The sequence below is a fragment of the Notothenia rossii genome (genome assembly GCF_949606895.1).
Source record: "Notothenia rossii genome assembly, chromosome: 6".
Classification (NCBI taxonomy): Eukaryota; Metazoa; Chordata; class Actinopteri; order Perciformes; family Nototheniidae; genus Notothenia; species Notothenia rossii.
In genome coordinates, this window is record NC_136909.1 from 33,441,166 (window position 1) to 33,457,098 (window position 15,933).

The window sequence follows — 15,933 nt, forward strand, 5'->3', positions numbered from 1 at the left end:
GGCTAGCTAAAAGCTGTTCCGTTCACGTTGTCATTTTTAGAATCCTTCGCTTCTTTGCTTGTGAATCCAAAAGCTGCGAGGCTTGGCTGATTTCGTTTCGCCATATTTTTTATGAACATTTCAAATGTGCCGCCAGCATCGCCGCCGTAACCATAGCAACGTAAGTAGCGTAAAGAATGCAGCGCCGCCACGTACAGATGGCAACACCCAGAAATATTCACAAATATAAAACAAATATTCAGAAACTGTAATGAACAATGACTATTATTTATTTCAAGAACTGTTATTTACAGAAACTCAACATTTCTAATCTGTGTGACACAAATATGCAGCTCCCCCTATTTATCTCAAAGTCGGCCTTCAGGGGAGCTCCCTCCCCCATTTCGAACACTGGATTGAATATAACAATCAAAAATAACAAAATATACACAGCTAGATCAGATCGCGTTTTAGATGCGACTTTAGAGTAGAGCAACGGTGTACTGAGATAAAAAAAAAAATTAAATTTAAAAAATTTTTTTTTTTTTGCTAGGGGGCCCCTCAGTGGCTGCGGGGCCCTAAGCGGCCGCTTATGTCGCTTAATGGGTTGGGCCGGCCCTGCTATAGCTACATATTGTAAACTAAAGCTAATTTGTGATTATGGGCTTTAACAACTAAATGTCTACTTAGACTGATGACTATTGAAAACGCCCAAAGGTAAGATACTATTACAAAGCCTAATTCAAGAAGTTGCAGTCCAAAAATGAACAAAAAAGTAATTCTAAGCATGCTACATTTTGTCCGTTAGCTTGTTAGCCTATCTGTAGCCCAAAGCAAGCTATCTTAGTTAGCATGTTACCTGCATCATGAATGCATTGATGATCAAATATTAAATAAGCTTATAAGGTATTGTCTTTTTACAGTTTGATACTTTAGTTCCTTTTGTGTAATTTCAGTGTGCTGGTTTTCTAACCAGCTAAATACTTTAAAGAAAAACAAAACAAATATGCCCAGTTGTGAGATTGGATCACTCTATTCTGTATGTTTTATTTTAATCCATACTATCCCCACGTGAAATTTGCCTAAAATGAACACTACATAAGTCACCTAAATGTAAAGACATGCTTCAAGACTTGGCACAGGAATGTAGGACATTTGACGTGGGAGTTTTTTGGGACAATGAAAACAGCACATTTGTTAAGATATCTAGCCAGAGTTCCCATAGTTTCTCTTATCCCACAAATGACCCACTTTAAGCTCAGCGCTGTGTAAACTTTACTCCTTTTTCTTTGTTTTCTGATGTCAAGCAATTATAATATTACTTCGCTAATATTCCCTGCTGCTGGCCAAAAAAACCAAATGTATTATATATTACAGTGATAATTACAGCTGCTAAGTGTCATTAACCGTAAGTAACCTAATTGGCATTTGTCCAGCTCTGAATTATGCAAGGTCACTCAGCTAAGAAGATCAGAGCCATGCAGTTTTTCTCTCGGTATGGAGGAAGTTATGGGTTTAATGACATGTTTGGGTCAATAGGCAGAGAAAGGCACTGTGGCACAGTAATAATAGGAAAGGAGGTGGGTTATGATGGAGCCACCTGTGCACCGTAATGGTCCCATAGGGAGGTCTTAGCATTTCAAAATTCCTTCAGTGGCATATTGCCATTGTAATATGTGGAGCTTATAACCACCATTTAGATATTTTTAATGTTTAATTGTTATTAAAGGATTACAAGGTCTATGGGCTGAGCAGATTGCGTAAGGCTTTTGAAAGCCAACAAAATCAAAAATACATATGGGACATTTTTGGTAATCAGGGCAGATTTTCACACTGCTGCAACATCATAGACATACAAGGTTTCCACTCAAGATATTGCTTGCAATGCTATGTAAGCATAAAGTACCAACATAGCTGAATCACCTCATAATCATAACAAAACATAGTTTTGTTTATTCCATCCTTATCACTAACAAATGTAAATATGTATATCCATCCACCAAACAACAAAAAGATAATAACTTATACACTTTTTTATTTATTTATCATCATTGCATTCATAATGCATCAAGGGCTACAGCTTGGCAAATAAGCTAACAATATTTGATTTTTTTTTTGGGTCATGTTTGCACTGCTGGTCCTTAAATTAAGCTTTGCAATCCTATCTTATCTTTTGACTTTTCCTTACTCATCAGTCCAATTTTCATAAATACATAGGCCTGCTGTTTTTCTGTAATCCTTTGCAACACACCAAGCTGAAAACAAACCCTTTATGCTAACTTTTGGTTTAAGTATAAAAGGGGTTTATTATCACCAATTCAACACAATAAATCAGGCCTTGCCCCATTAATACTTGTGATTTCCTCCCAATCGCTTGCCAAATGTGATTGTGATACTATATATGACAACTGAAGCATTTAAATGTACAAATAATGACAATTATTTTCAATGAAGTTTTCAAACTACAATTAAATACAGTTTAATTGAATTGGACTGACTATGACTGCAGATAACTACAGTGGAAAAACAAAGTCAACCATAGGTAGAACATTACCAAGAAAAACAGTTCAGTCAAATGTTACTGAAGCATTGCTTTTGTACATAACTTGTTTTCTTCCGTTTTATGATGATTTTCCCTTAAATATGAATTCAAAAATATATCTATCTCTCACAGGGAGCAGAGCTTATCCACCTGCCTGGGAAGTGCTGCCCGGAATGTTCCTCTGCCAAACCCTCCTGTTTGTACGAGGGGAAATCCTACAAGGTACTTTTTATATTCTTATGACTTTGTTTGCATATAAGCAAGGGAGGGAAATTGCTAAATCAGGCAAGAAATCCAAGCTGTGTGGGTGAGACAAAGACGCCACAGGGCTTCTATGAACTCTCCATTCTCAGAAGTAAAAAGAAAGTAAGTGCCATAAAGGCTCACTGCAGAGGAGGCTGCTACACAAACAACCAAACACATCAATATTAAGCTGGTTATAAATATATAAATGCAAACACTGGGTGTAAGAGTTGCTGTGACATGAAGTTAATGCCCATTTTAAGACAGAGCTGTCAACTACAAGCCTGTTATAAGAAACCCTTATTATTCTAGCATGACCTTAATTATTTATAGGCTAGTATTGGAAACCCAGAATGCAAAAGATTTAATTTTTGACATTTCCAGCCATGGAGGAAAGCTCATTAAATGCTGCAGGACATTCGGCCAAAGCCGAGGCTCAGAGCGAGTGTAGAGAGAGCTTTTCCTATAGATTTTTCTTTGTTTCCCCGAGGAATTTATCTTACCAGTTGTAAACAAGGATGGATACTGCATACTTATTTTGCACCTACACATCTGAATAATAAATGCATTTTCTCACCTTTTTGAAAGGCTAAAGCAGGCATTTTGTGACTAGATAATTCCTGGTTTAGCTTCTAAGTAACAAGAAAATGACATTGGGGAAAGTTAATGAGCAGGAATAAATAACCATTTTTACCTTTCACTTATCTTTTAAGGTTATTTATTAGCACTGCTGATAACAAGCAATTGAAGCAGCCAATAAAGAGAACAATTCAGTCTTCACTTGTCTATCTCAAGACTTGACTGTCTGAAAATGGGAAACTTTATTTGACTTAATGACGTTGAAGAGAACGTGTTGGAGCGCTAGCCAATGGATGCGCGAGTGTTACATACTGATGTCACCATGTTACGGAAGTAAACAAAGGAGTCCAATGGAGGCTTTTCGGTTTTCTATATAGCACACTTTAGGAAATGAAATGTACTTGCAAAACGTTGTTTGGAAGCATGTTGGGCCACATGTTTCTTGAGCATAAGGTATAAAAGGAAAAAATAAAAAGTTTGTTAGATGATTGCGTTGTAGATATTCTTGCTACTTCCATCAACGTACACTCATGTGAAGATCCATTCTAAAAAGTATTTCAGTCTCCCCTACTGGTAATAAGGTAGAGATTGATAACCACAGGAAAATTGTTGCACAGGCGAAATAACAGACTGTGAAGGTTGCACATTTCTTCCCTCAGATTGGATCCCTGGATAAAAGGTTTGTGATTGGGCATCCTGCTAGAAAAACAAGCTCTACACCTTCTACACCTTTTTCTTTTCAGGACCTGGCTCGATGGAGCGATAGCGGTTGCAGGGATTGTGAGTGTCGGGATGCTCAGGTGACTTGTTATCTGCACTCCTGCCCCACCTGCCCGCCAGGGACCCTGGTCATCACCCAGGAGGGCCGATGCTGCCCCGAGTGTCGCCAAGGTACGTGGCTGCAAAGGGTGCTGGGTGTGCGGGTCAGTAATATGTGTGTCTCTGGAAACACCAGCTGGGACAGACCTGGTTCCTTTTTATCTTTTCACCCTTTCACAGCACAACCATCTTTTATTTATTCAACAGGGACAGTTGACATACATAAACATTTAGCCAAGAGTCTATTTTTCACCCTAAAGACACATTTCATTTAAAACAACAAACAAATACAATCAGTAAAAACATGCGACATAGAGTATAGGACATGTTGATAACATGTATAAAAAAACATTAACAAACAAAACATACATATTACATAGCAAGAAGATGAACAGGTTAAGGCACAGGCTGCAGACAGACAGAGAGCTGCACAGTGCAATAGATTGTATCAGTGTTGACAGAGCTGATTCCTCACTAACCATGTTTTTAATAGACTATCAGCAACCTCATTTTTAACTGCACCTGGGTTCAACTTCCTGCTAAACCCTGACAGAACAAACCTACCAAGATATGGACCCAGCAGTTTTTGACTCTGAGACTTGACCTGAAAGTTCTCGGTGGTTCATACTTCAGCAGAAGATAAATAACACAACAACACACAGTGCTAAGTTTGGGATACTTGGTACATCTCAGCAGTTATTTTGGGATAAAGTTCTCATCAAAGTTTAATTTTACGCACATTCCTATTTACCACAATGCCCTAAAAATGTCTGAAAATGTTTACAGGCATAAAAATGTAGCTAACTAGCATACAAAAGTGTGAGTGTCATTCTGTGCTCGCTGCCAAATAACATTGTGTTTTGTAGCTGTGTTGCATTTTAATGTTCTTTCCATCGCTGTGGGGGGAAGATGGCAGCTCTGCTTTTTTCTTTGATTGATTTCTCCCTGTGTGAAAGTTTGTTGTTGGTACAAAACTGGGATTCAAGAATTGAGTCTTCTCTCTTTGATTCGGCTGGATTTGACACGAACAAACTTCACTGTCATGATTGAAAAAACTGCAGGCCATACTGTCATATCAGCATCTATTGAATGTGAAACAAACCCAGGTTGTAAGACGTAATCTAATGAAGATAAACCAGGACATTGCATTTAAGTTCTGCAAACACTGCTGTGTAAAGGAGGACACATTGGAGCCCCTTGCAGTGCCCCTACAGAGTATGTTAAGGTGAAGTCAAGGTGAGGAAAACATCATTAGAATTCAGGGGCCGTATTCACAAAGCATTTTATCTTACCGCTAGGAGTGCTCCTAACTCGCGCTAAAACATTTTACTTAGGAGTTTTTTCTTAAAAGTTATTCACAAAGCCGCTGAGACCTACTCATACTAAGGATAAATCACTAAGAGTGAACTAAGAGTGACGCGCCGTTGCTATGGATTACGTCGATTCTCGTGCATGAGTTTAGAAGCGGTCAGTACGGTGATTGGTTGTTCAGAGCAGGCGGTCTCGCTGAAACTCATCCGCAACATCCCACAAACGAGCCCACTAAAACAAGGAAATAGCCTAGGCTAGAAATGTATTCCTATCAAATAGTTATGGACAGTGCAGTTAGCAGAATACACGCATGATGACACGTTTGTGCAGACCACGATAATGACGTTGTATATGCACGTTAAAGAGAGAGAGCAAACAGTAAAAATACGTAAATTGCATTAAATCAAGGAGGCAATTAAAAGCACCCTGCAAACTATTATCCAATGAGCATATTTCCAGCACTTAAACACTTTCAATAGCAGCCCATACCGCCGTTCAAGTCCCCCTATCATGATGAAGGAAAACAATCTGCGTGTTGATGGAATGTACTTTCTTTCTATTGACGAACACGTCCTCATCTTTTGATGGCGCAATTATTTTTATGTGCGTCCCGTCAATAGCACCGACCGCACCGGGCATACCTGCAATTGCCATGAAGTTGGCTTTGATCCTGTGTAGTTGTTGATTGTCCAAAGGAAACCGGATAAACTGTTGGATGATATGTGGTCTAGAGAGCGCGTTGATGGTTTGGTTTATGGCACGGCTGACTGATGGTCGCGATATTCCTAAATCGTCGGCATTGCAAAGTTGCATTTTCCCTGTTGCTAAATATCGTAGTGTTGCCAAACATTTTATTTCCGGACTATTCGGGTTATTCCTGTTAGTCGGGGATGTTATGGCATCCCGCACTAATTCCACAACAAGTTTGATACCCTCACGATTTAGCCTATATCTCTTGATCAATTCACAGTCTTCCATTGTCTCCAACACATTTTGTCTCGCAGCCATTTTCAGATTCCTTGTGAATTGGTCGTACTGAGTTAGGAGTCCTCTCGAGGACTTTTAAGCTCTCCCAGACTTAGGTGCTACTTTTAGGCCTAAAATACTTTGTGAATTGCTCTTAGTGAATAAAATTAGGAGTCCTAAATGTAAGACTGACACGCCCATTATGTTTAGGAGTTTCTCCTAAATTCGCCAGTTAGGAGCTACTTTTAGCCCTAAGATCCTTTGTGAATACGGCCCCAGGTCTTTAAGAGGTGTTTTAAAGTTTCTTAGACTGTAACAATGTTGAATTACTTCAAATAGTGACTGCTAGATATATCTTCTGAAGAAGAGGAACATTTCCATTACTTTTGGGTTACCAGTAAATATTAGAGAAAATAAATAACAACGAGACGTTTTATTACTTAACTGTAGGCTATTAGGTAACACAACAGAACAATGTAGCCTTAGAAAAGAAGAAACCAAGGTATTGAAAATGTCTGGAAAATGTGTCCTCTGCTCATTAATTGTATTCATAAGAATACCGGCTTTTCATTATAACACATGAGCACATACTACAGTTTAAAAATGCAACAATAAAAAAATGCTCTGTTTTAGTTTAATACATACAGTTAAGCTCACACATACTGTTCTATGAACATATAGGTTGACCTACTGAATTAAAAAATAGAACATGAACCAAAGAAAGTGAAAACCATAAAGCAAATTCAGGAAATGAATAGTACACATTTTTGTGGTGGCCAAACGGCGGTACTTTTGTGTTGGTCTGTGACGTCATGAGGCCCAACAAAACGTTTTCTCATTACAATGGGAAAGTCACTTCAGTAAATCAGCTGATAATTAGAAAAATACAATTTAATCATAAGGATCTAAAAGTTGTAATCAGCATCATTTTCTCTCTCTATTCATTTGACTGATCCGGGATCAGATGTGAATGTTTTTGAGGCCGAGCTAAAGCAAAACGCAGATACCCACGTTCTACGGGTACTTTGGTAACGAGAGGCCGGCTATTTTGGCTTCATGTGCCACAGAGCAACTTTCAAAGGAATGAACGGGGTTTCGCTTCCGACACTGTATCCAGTTCTCTTTGTGAGAAAACCCAAAGGACTTGACAGTTTGTGCGATATACATGTTCATGATTTTTTTCTTTTTGAAATGGGCACCATTACTCTAAAAACAGTTACTTTTACAATGTGCCCAAGAAAGGCACTTTTAAAAAAAAAAAAACTGTATTTGTAAATCAAAACCTGAAGAGGGAGAGACCCATAGCGCCAGTGTGAGAGTTTATAGGTAGGCAGGACAGGCCGCAGGAGGACAAATCCCCCCCTGTCCCTCTGCGTTCAGCCTGCCATGGCCTGAGGACAAGAGAGAGTAGAACAGACACACAGAGTCGATGTGAGCTATCCCCCCAGTCCATCACTGCTTTTAACTTTGGCTTTAATTTAAACCTTTTATTTATGCCCTCCTTCATCTTCACATTCAGTTTTACACATAAATGTCAAATCCCAACTCTTAAAAGCAGGCAGTAGTGGTGTGCGGTGATTTCCTGGGTCCGTTTGGGATGGTATTGTTTTGTATTATTCAAACACAGAAGGCATCATTTGAAGTTTTTTGTGCAGTTTGGAAAAAAAAGCAGTACAATAATAGTACAAAGTAAAAACTTTCCAAACACACCGCCTCCCCTGGGCCTTGAAGTTACACGAAATGAAAAATGACTTTCACTTGGTTGGCCATTTTTCCACAGCATAATAAACAGTATATACAACTATTTAACAATTAATGAGGGCAAAAAACAAGCTATTAGTTTGGTGCAGTTCACTGTAATGCTGACCTGAGTCCCAGTAGGTCTTTTTTTAAATGATCTCTCCCTTTCCCTTCAACCTGTTTCATCAAGAAAGACCACACATGAGGAAATGTAATTGCCTTCGAAGATATCAAATGATAGCTTTAGGCTATTTTCATTCTGTAAACCACACAATGACATCGAAGCACATCAGTTTCACCTCCTTTAAAAAAGAGTGATCCATCTGTCTCATTGTCAGCAGTTAAAATCAAACAAATGTATGTTAATGTGTCATAAGATAAATACACTCACAGGCAATTAAGCAGTGGGATTACATTGATAAGATTTATGAAGACTTATAATTAAGTTTGCCTGCATGAACGAATAATTACAGTTTAATGAGGGAGACTTTCTTCACCGTACCACACAAGTGGATAAACAATAATAGTTCTAGAAGGCTCACATTTAGCTTGAGCATTTCTCCACGGTCTAAACATGTCTAAAAAGTGAATACAATTTATTGTCGCAGATATAAAGTCTAATTATCCAGGTAAGCAACAGGGAAAACGTATCAAATGTAATATTGTTAATTATTCTTATATCTCTAATGGCCGTGTTTGTGTTCAGTAGAACATGTATTTGCTCAAAGTAGTCAGCAAAGAAACACATTTGTTAATAATGAAATGATGTCTTCGCTTTTACATTCATTTAATTTCCATCTAATTTAGAAAACTTGGTCTCTTATGATTTCAAGTTCGTAGGCAGGTGTTCTGTAATGGTGGTTGCAGTTTTATGGTGCTCTAAAGCAGGATTTATTTAGTGTGATGTTCATGTGGAGCTGTAGAAAGCACAGGTGTGGATGGACAGCTTTGATAACAGCGGTTCATCTCATTCATCTCCTGTAGTGCTCAAAATCATTGTAATGTGTCTAATATGTAACCAAACAACGATCTTCTAGTAGTTTAGGCATCTCAACATTTCAGAGAGGACATTTTATAGTTTTTCGTCCACTACACTGATTTAACATCTATAGTTATTTATATTCAATCTGCTCTGTTTACTATTTGCATAAGAATTGAAGGCAGTTGTTCTCTGTTCACCTTCTCGCTTTTCTTATTATCTTCCTTTTCTCCTGGCTATTTTCAATATCACCAGCCCTCTCCGTGTCTTTATACTCCACACACATACTGTTTATACATGTAAGTGATACGTGAAAGTGTAGGAGGGAAAAACGTCAGAGCTATCCATCTATACATCCTGTACACGTGTTTGTGTTAATCAGCAAGTGCAATGGGGGCTTAAAGATGTGATTGTATTTTAAAAAGTATTGTGAGCTAGTGTGTGAAAACATGGTCTGATTCAGTTATGTGTTTTGCCAATGATTATCATGTACTGTATGAATAATTTAAGCGTTATACTACACTTCTGCCTGTCATCACCTCACAGCATGTGTGTGTTAACGGGTGAGAAGTGATGCTTTAATGCCCCATAATGCCCCATAATCCATATACTGTTGGCAAAGTGATTCAAACACGAATTAACCACTTCACTTTTATTTACTTATGCGTGTGTTTCCCCTCGTTTACCCCGCATTAGTCCGTCTGCCTGGCTGTGAATTGGATTCCCTGACTTTGTTTAGCTTGCAGCTAAAAATAGAAAAAAAAAATATTTCTTTGCCTCTTTCTTCTCCAACTGGAACCGTGAATCTTGCTTTAAGCTTATTAATCACGGCTGTCGCTAGTCCCAGAGGTCCGCAGCCCACCCCCTCTCATTGGGCAGTTTACATCCGAGGGCCGTAACCAGCACTGTGCTGCGTTCAGGTCTCAAGGGACAGACTGGAGATGTGACGGTTCATCTCTGCCAGGATTTGACCCAGATGAGTCTTTGAAATAGGTGATATTATTTTGTACTAAAATGCAGTTATACACAGGGAATAGAAATGTAAACCCAGAGAAGGAAATCTGTCTGGTTAAAATATTATTATTGATTCAAATATAGGTCTATGTTTAGGATAATCATTAAAGAGTGTAAGAGAATCAGAGCACTGTATTTTACCCAGGCTTTCTCCATTATAAAGTGAAAAGTAAGAATGTGCTATAAAAAATACATACATTTATATAATCATAAGAAGTACAGTCGCAATTATTCCGAGCTGCGCTATATGACATCATGTCAAAGGACAGATACTTAGAGATCAAAATCTCCCTTTGTGACTGGGAAATTGTAAATATCGTGTTTTGACGACTTATTATTTTCCATTTTTTTTTATTATAGGATGCAATACTTTCCGAAAAGGTTCCTCAGTCCAATGTATTTTAGTATCAGTAGAAAGGAATCTTTGTAAAAGCAATGATTTCTGTCCATGACAACTAACCTTTCTGGCACATTACATCAATAATACACATCTGATAATGTGCATGTGTATTAATTTCTCCTACACAAACATTGGTAAAGGTCGCAATTTAGTTATTTTTATACAGATGTGTTTTTTCCCCAATGAAATTGATTCGGTTAGCTTAGAAAGATTTAGATTAATATTGCAAAATATTATTTTTTAGATCGAGTTTTATTGGTTTATTTGAACAACGTGATCACATGATTCCCTCTGATATGCAGATCTGTAAGCTAGTAGCTAAGCTAGTCATTTCAAATATACTGACGAAACTTACAATTACTGTATGAAACAGACTAACTCTGCCAGCAGGGACAGTTGGCAAAATATAAATCTGCAAACCTCAACATCCCTCCGGTCCCAGCTGTGTGCATCACTTTTTAGTGTCCCCGTTTTCGTTGTGTTTTGAGCTTCTTGCAGCAGTTTGCAATTGCAGGGTCTCGTTCATGCAGCGCTTTAAGTAAACCCTGCACATGTTGAGTGAAGTTGGTGAATGTTTTCTAAATGCTGCGCATGTGTTGTCAAGTTGCTGAAGATATTTCTTAATTTGCATGTGTTTTTGGAACATTTCAGTTTTTATATTCACATCGTTTCTGAATCTGCACGCATTCCTCCTAATGGAAGTGTTTTCAGGTCGTAATGCACGTTTGCACCTGTCGGCCATCGCACTTTACACTGTGATATTAGTACTTTTCGTAAAGTACAAGATATGAGAAATTCTTCCACCACCCCAACAACAATACATAATATTACTTTGAGTGCGCCATGAACCAGTGTCGTCACACTCTGTCCCAGGGGTAGTCCTCTTTTTTCTAAGAAGCTTCATACATACCCTTAATTCTCAGAAAGCCTTTCCTACTCTGAGCTTGGTTTTCAGTTCAACTTTCAGGGTGATTCCCAGGAGGGATTCTTGGATGTTTGATAAATACGGGCCTAGAAATCTTAAAATGTTTGCATCTGTAACCAGATCCAACACACATATTTTAGTCCAGCACACAATACAGTCTGTCAATTATGTCTCTTTTTTGTGTAAAAACCTAATATACCGAAGAGCCCTCCAGAGGGAGTTTCTGTACAACACGGTTTACCAATCGCAACAGAGCCAGCCAGCTAACCAATCAGAACAGACTGGGCTCTGGTTTCAGACAGAGGGTGAAAAGAGCTGCTGCAGCACCTATGAGAAAAATAAAGAGCTTTCTGAACATTAAAACGTGTAAACATACATATACAATACAAATATGAACCTGTCAATGAACAAAAAAACGTTTAATGATCGAAAATGTTGCAGCCGACTCCATGAGTGAATGATGGCAAGGCAAGGTAAGGCAAGGCAATTTATTTGTATAGCACAATTCATACAGTGATGCAATTCAAAGTGCTTTACAGGATCAAACAGAGAAAACAATGTATATGATGCTGTGCCTTTTGATGAGAGTTAGACTGTTCATTTACCTGGAATTCACCAGCCAACTTCTGGTAAATGTTGCTTGTAGTGGAGCCAGTCTCAGTTGGAAGTCAAGCTTCTGCTAACAGTAAAGTTGATATGTGATGTTTTTTATCCAATGTACCATCTCTTCCATATAATAATAATAATAATAATAATAATAATAATAATAATAATAATAATAATAACAATAATAATAATATTGGGAGGGATGAAACCCTCTTTATGTTAACACATCTGCAGTTTCTCACGGGAGCATTTTGTCATCGGGTGCAGTTAATTGCGCCTGGATCCACACCCTTGGATCCACACCTCTGGATCCACACCCCTGGATCCAAACCTCTAGATCCACACCCCTGGATCCACACCTCTGGATCCACACCTCTGGATCCACAACTCTGGATCAGTTGTTTTCGTATAACTTTGCAGTTAATCACAGCTGTAGTTTTTAATTTTGCACCCCAGGGATCCTGGCTCGTTATGCTTGTGCAGAAATGAAAGAACATTGTGCTTGCATCAAGGCAGCATTCTCTAAACAACAGCTCGTACAAAAAGGGTTTGATTGCCTAACTCGTGCTGCAAATGTTGCTTTATCCTCAAGCGGTAGAACAAATCCTATTCTAGTTCACTCTAAGGTTGTCAAATCGAAAAGAAATGACCTGTTCAGGTGGACGTTTTTATTCAAATGTAAACATTTGTTCCCAGTGTTTAACATTTGGGAGTGATTTGCAGAAAGAGTTCAGGATAGATTTGAGTCTTCCAGGATGTTTTTCAAGAGATTGATAGATTACTGCCAGAAGGAGCATTGGTCACAGCTGAATATAGAGATAAACACTTGACTAATATTCATATTAACCAATAAGCCCGTCAGTATAAGTATCTCAATCTCCCACATTTCTCACTCAACATCCTTCCCACTCTTATTTTTGCACACAGCTCCATTGTGTCTCTCTCTATAGCAGAGAAGACGAGGGAGATGGTGAGATGAGTGGCAGATGAAAATATAATAGATGGGAGAGAGAAAATGAAGCTGTAAGGGAGAAAGGAGATAGAAGAAGAGAGTGACGAAAGGTAGTGTAGTGGGAATAAAGAGACAGAGATACTTAGAACAGTATGTCCTGGCTTGCTGACAGTCTTATTGGCAATTACGTCTCACCACATTCTTTTCTTTTCTATAACGTCCCTTTTGTATCTCTATTCTTTTCTCCTTTGCTTTTCCATTATATTTGTCTTCCTCTTTCTCCTATTGTTAATCAGATCCCTCAGTCACAAGTACTTTATATACTTAATGCATTCACATAATGAATAGAGCAATCACTGTATAATCATGTGTGCGAGCAACCAGGCATATTGTTTGACAAGAGGCTGCACTGGTAACCTAGGAGATGGAACAAAGAATGACTTAAATAATGCACATTTTCAAGTTCATACGTGTTTTGGGTTCGACATGCTCTGTTTTATTTCGTCTCTGCTTTCTCTGCGTTCAGCACCATCATTGCAGCTGCAATGACCTTACCTAAGTCCAAGCAGCTAGGCATAGGTTGTATGCATTTCTCCATGGATAGAGCCTTTTTCTACTGTTACAGGATTCAAAGGACTTAGACCTGCTTAGACCAAGTCAAAAGACACATGAATATCAAAATTGTTGCACAATGGGAACTTTGAGGAAAACTTCTGAAAACACAAAGAAACTCATTTGCTTCAAATACCAAATTAATTACGAGCATAGACAGCGCTATTAAGGGAATACAACGGATCAAATGATCACTGAAAAAGGTTTCCTCGCAGCTCACTGGTCATTGCTTTACAGTACCGCTCCCCCAGACCGTGTCACTTTCCAGGGCCACATTGTTTTGTAAAATTGTGAGCATAAAGTTGGATCTGATGAGAAGACATTTAAAATGTAAAACACTCTTTAGCAGGACCATGCCCTCTGACCCCCCTAAAGTGTTTGAGGTCTATTAACATAGTCTATTAAATTCAATGAGCATTTTAGCATTTCCGGGCTCCATTGTCCTATACTCAGTTGAGTTTTTTTTGTTTTTTGGATGGCTATATTAAAGTATGTGTTTGATAGAAGCTTAAGAAATGTTAACATTTAGTTCTAAAACATAAAAATAGGTCAGTGTACACCCCACTTTGAATGTCTGAAGCGTGTCCGCCTTTAGCTAAGAGTTAGCGACTTTCAGCCATGCAACCATGATGCTATTTACGTCTGGCATTTCCATTTAAGCTTTAGCTAATATGTGAATACATCTGCAAAACCAGAATGGGTCATAAACGTGTGTTTGCCACGGATACACTTTTCTGCAATGGAAACATGCCATTGGATTTTGTCAAGGGTTAGTTATGTAACTTCAGGGTCGGCCTACAAATATGTCAACACTACTCTATTTGGCTCCCCATACTGGAGGCTTTAATGCCGCCTATCACTATGAGTTTGATGTATGAAGCTAAAACTATGTGTCATTATTTATATAGTTGCTAATGTGTGTGCAATGTGCATTTGGTAAAATGTAAATTATAATATCAGTACTGTGCATCACCGTACCTTTCTGACAAAATGGTGTACACTGAGATCTTCAGTGTGAAATGACTTCTGAGTGCACTTAGTCGGCACATTGAAGATACTACCTTGTGCTTGTAAGTCGTTGGTAAATTGTTGGACCATTTCGGATCCAGTGTGGGCAGGAAAAGCACTTAAACAACTCATTAAAACATTTACCATTGGAGTTGTTGGCAGACAGTAGAAGTACTGGAAAATTCCCCATAGGGCACATTTAAGTGAAACTTTTCTACCATTGCTAACACAGTCTGACTGTAGAGCAACATCTACTGGATGTAATTTATTAAATAAATTCAATTTTGTGTGTGTGTTGTAAATCTGTCTGCCTTTGCTAACTGAGTTGCAGTGCAGAGCCAAATCAGATAAAATGTGCAGACAATTGAACGTCAAAATATGTGTGTGTGACTCTGACGCTTTGAGTCTTCGAGAGCCACCAACCATATCTATCCACATGTATAGAAATGGAATAAAATTACCTTGACATTGAATGTGTGATTGCATTTCCCTCATATATACTCTACCAGTACTTATTACCTTGCTGTAGATGCAAACATAATGTATTGCATTTTAAAGATGTTTTCATGAAATGCTGTGTGTGTGTGTTTCCCAGTCCAGTGCCACGCACACTGCCTGTCGTGCTCAGGGACTGCGGATCATTGTGAAAGCTGCAGGGATCCGAAGGCCTTCCTTCATCTTGGCCGCTGTCTGTCCGTCTGTCCAGCCGGCTACTTCTCTGAGGGACAAGTGTGTGAAGGTAGGGCGCTCTTTTGAAAAACTAAAATACCTCAAAACATTGATTTACCTTGGAATGATCTCCTTTCAAACACAGTTAGAAAAGTGCTTTTTGCATATCAACAGAACACATTTAAATGCAACAAATGAAATGAACTTAAAACATTATAAAACACAGAGAGTGAAACAAAGTAATTAAACATAAATAAAATGAATCTTACCAAAGTAAAAGTACTTTGCATCAAAATGTACTTGTGAAAGCAAATGTCCAATTCAGAATAATTTATGTGAAATTACTGGATTATGATTATAGATGCATTTATGTGTTCATCGCAGTTATCAGAGCTTGTGATTGTCTAGCTAATTTGAATGACTTTATATACTATTGCTGGATATCTTAACCTATCATTTTATTTCAAAGATTTTTTCCAGGTTGATTTCTATTTTGTATAAGCTAATAATCTGAATCTGTAAAGTAATGTACAATAATCGCATAATGGGATGTTGATAAATAAATAATTTGTAAGGCAGGTCACAGTTT

At 38.2% G+C, this 15,933-nt stretch overlaps 1 protein-coding gene across 1 annotated transcript in view; it reads left to right on the forward strand.

Moving 5' to 3' along the window:
* fras1 (Fraser extracellular matrix complex subunit 1) overlaps positions 1-15,933 on the forward strand; it is a gene marked incomplete at its 5' end in the record, with an annotated part of 207,349 nt that overhangs the window by 11,887 nt on the left and 179,529 nt on the right. The window contains 3 exons of the mRNA XM_079689876.1: positions 2,654-2,743; positions 4,087-4,234; positions 15,271-15,414. Coding sequence (XP_079546002.1) covers positions 2,654-2,743; positions 4,087-4,234; positions 15,271-15,414 — 382 coding nt within the window. The remainder of the gene's footprint in view (positions 1-2,653; positions 2,744-4,086; positions 4,235-15,270; positions 15,415-15,933) is intronic.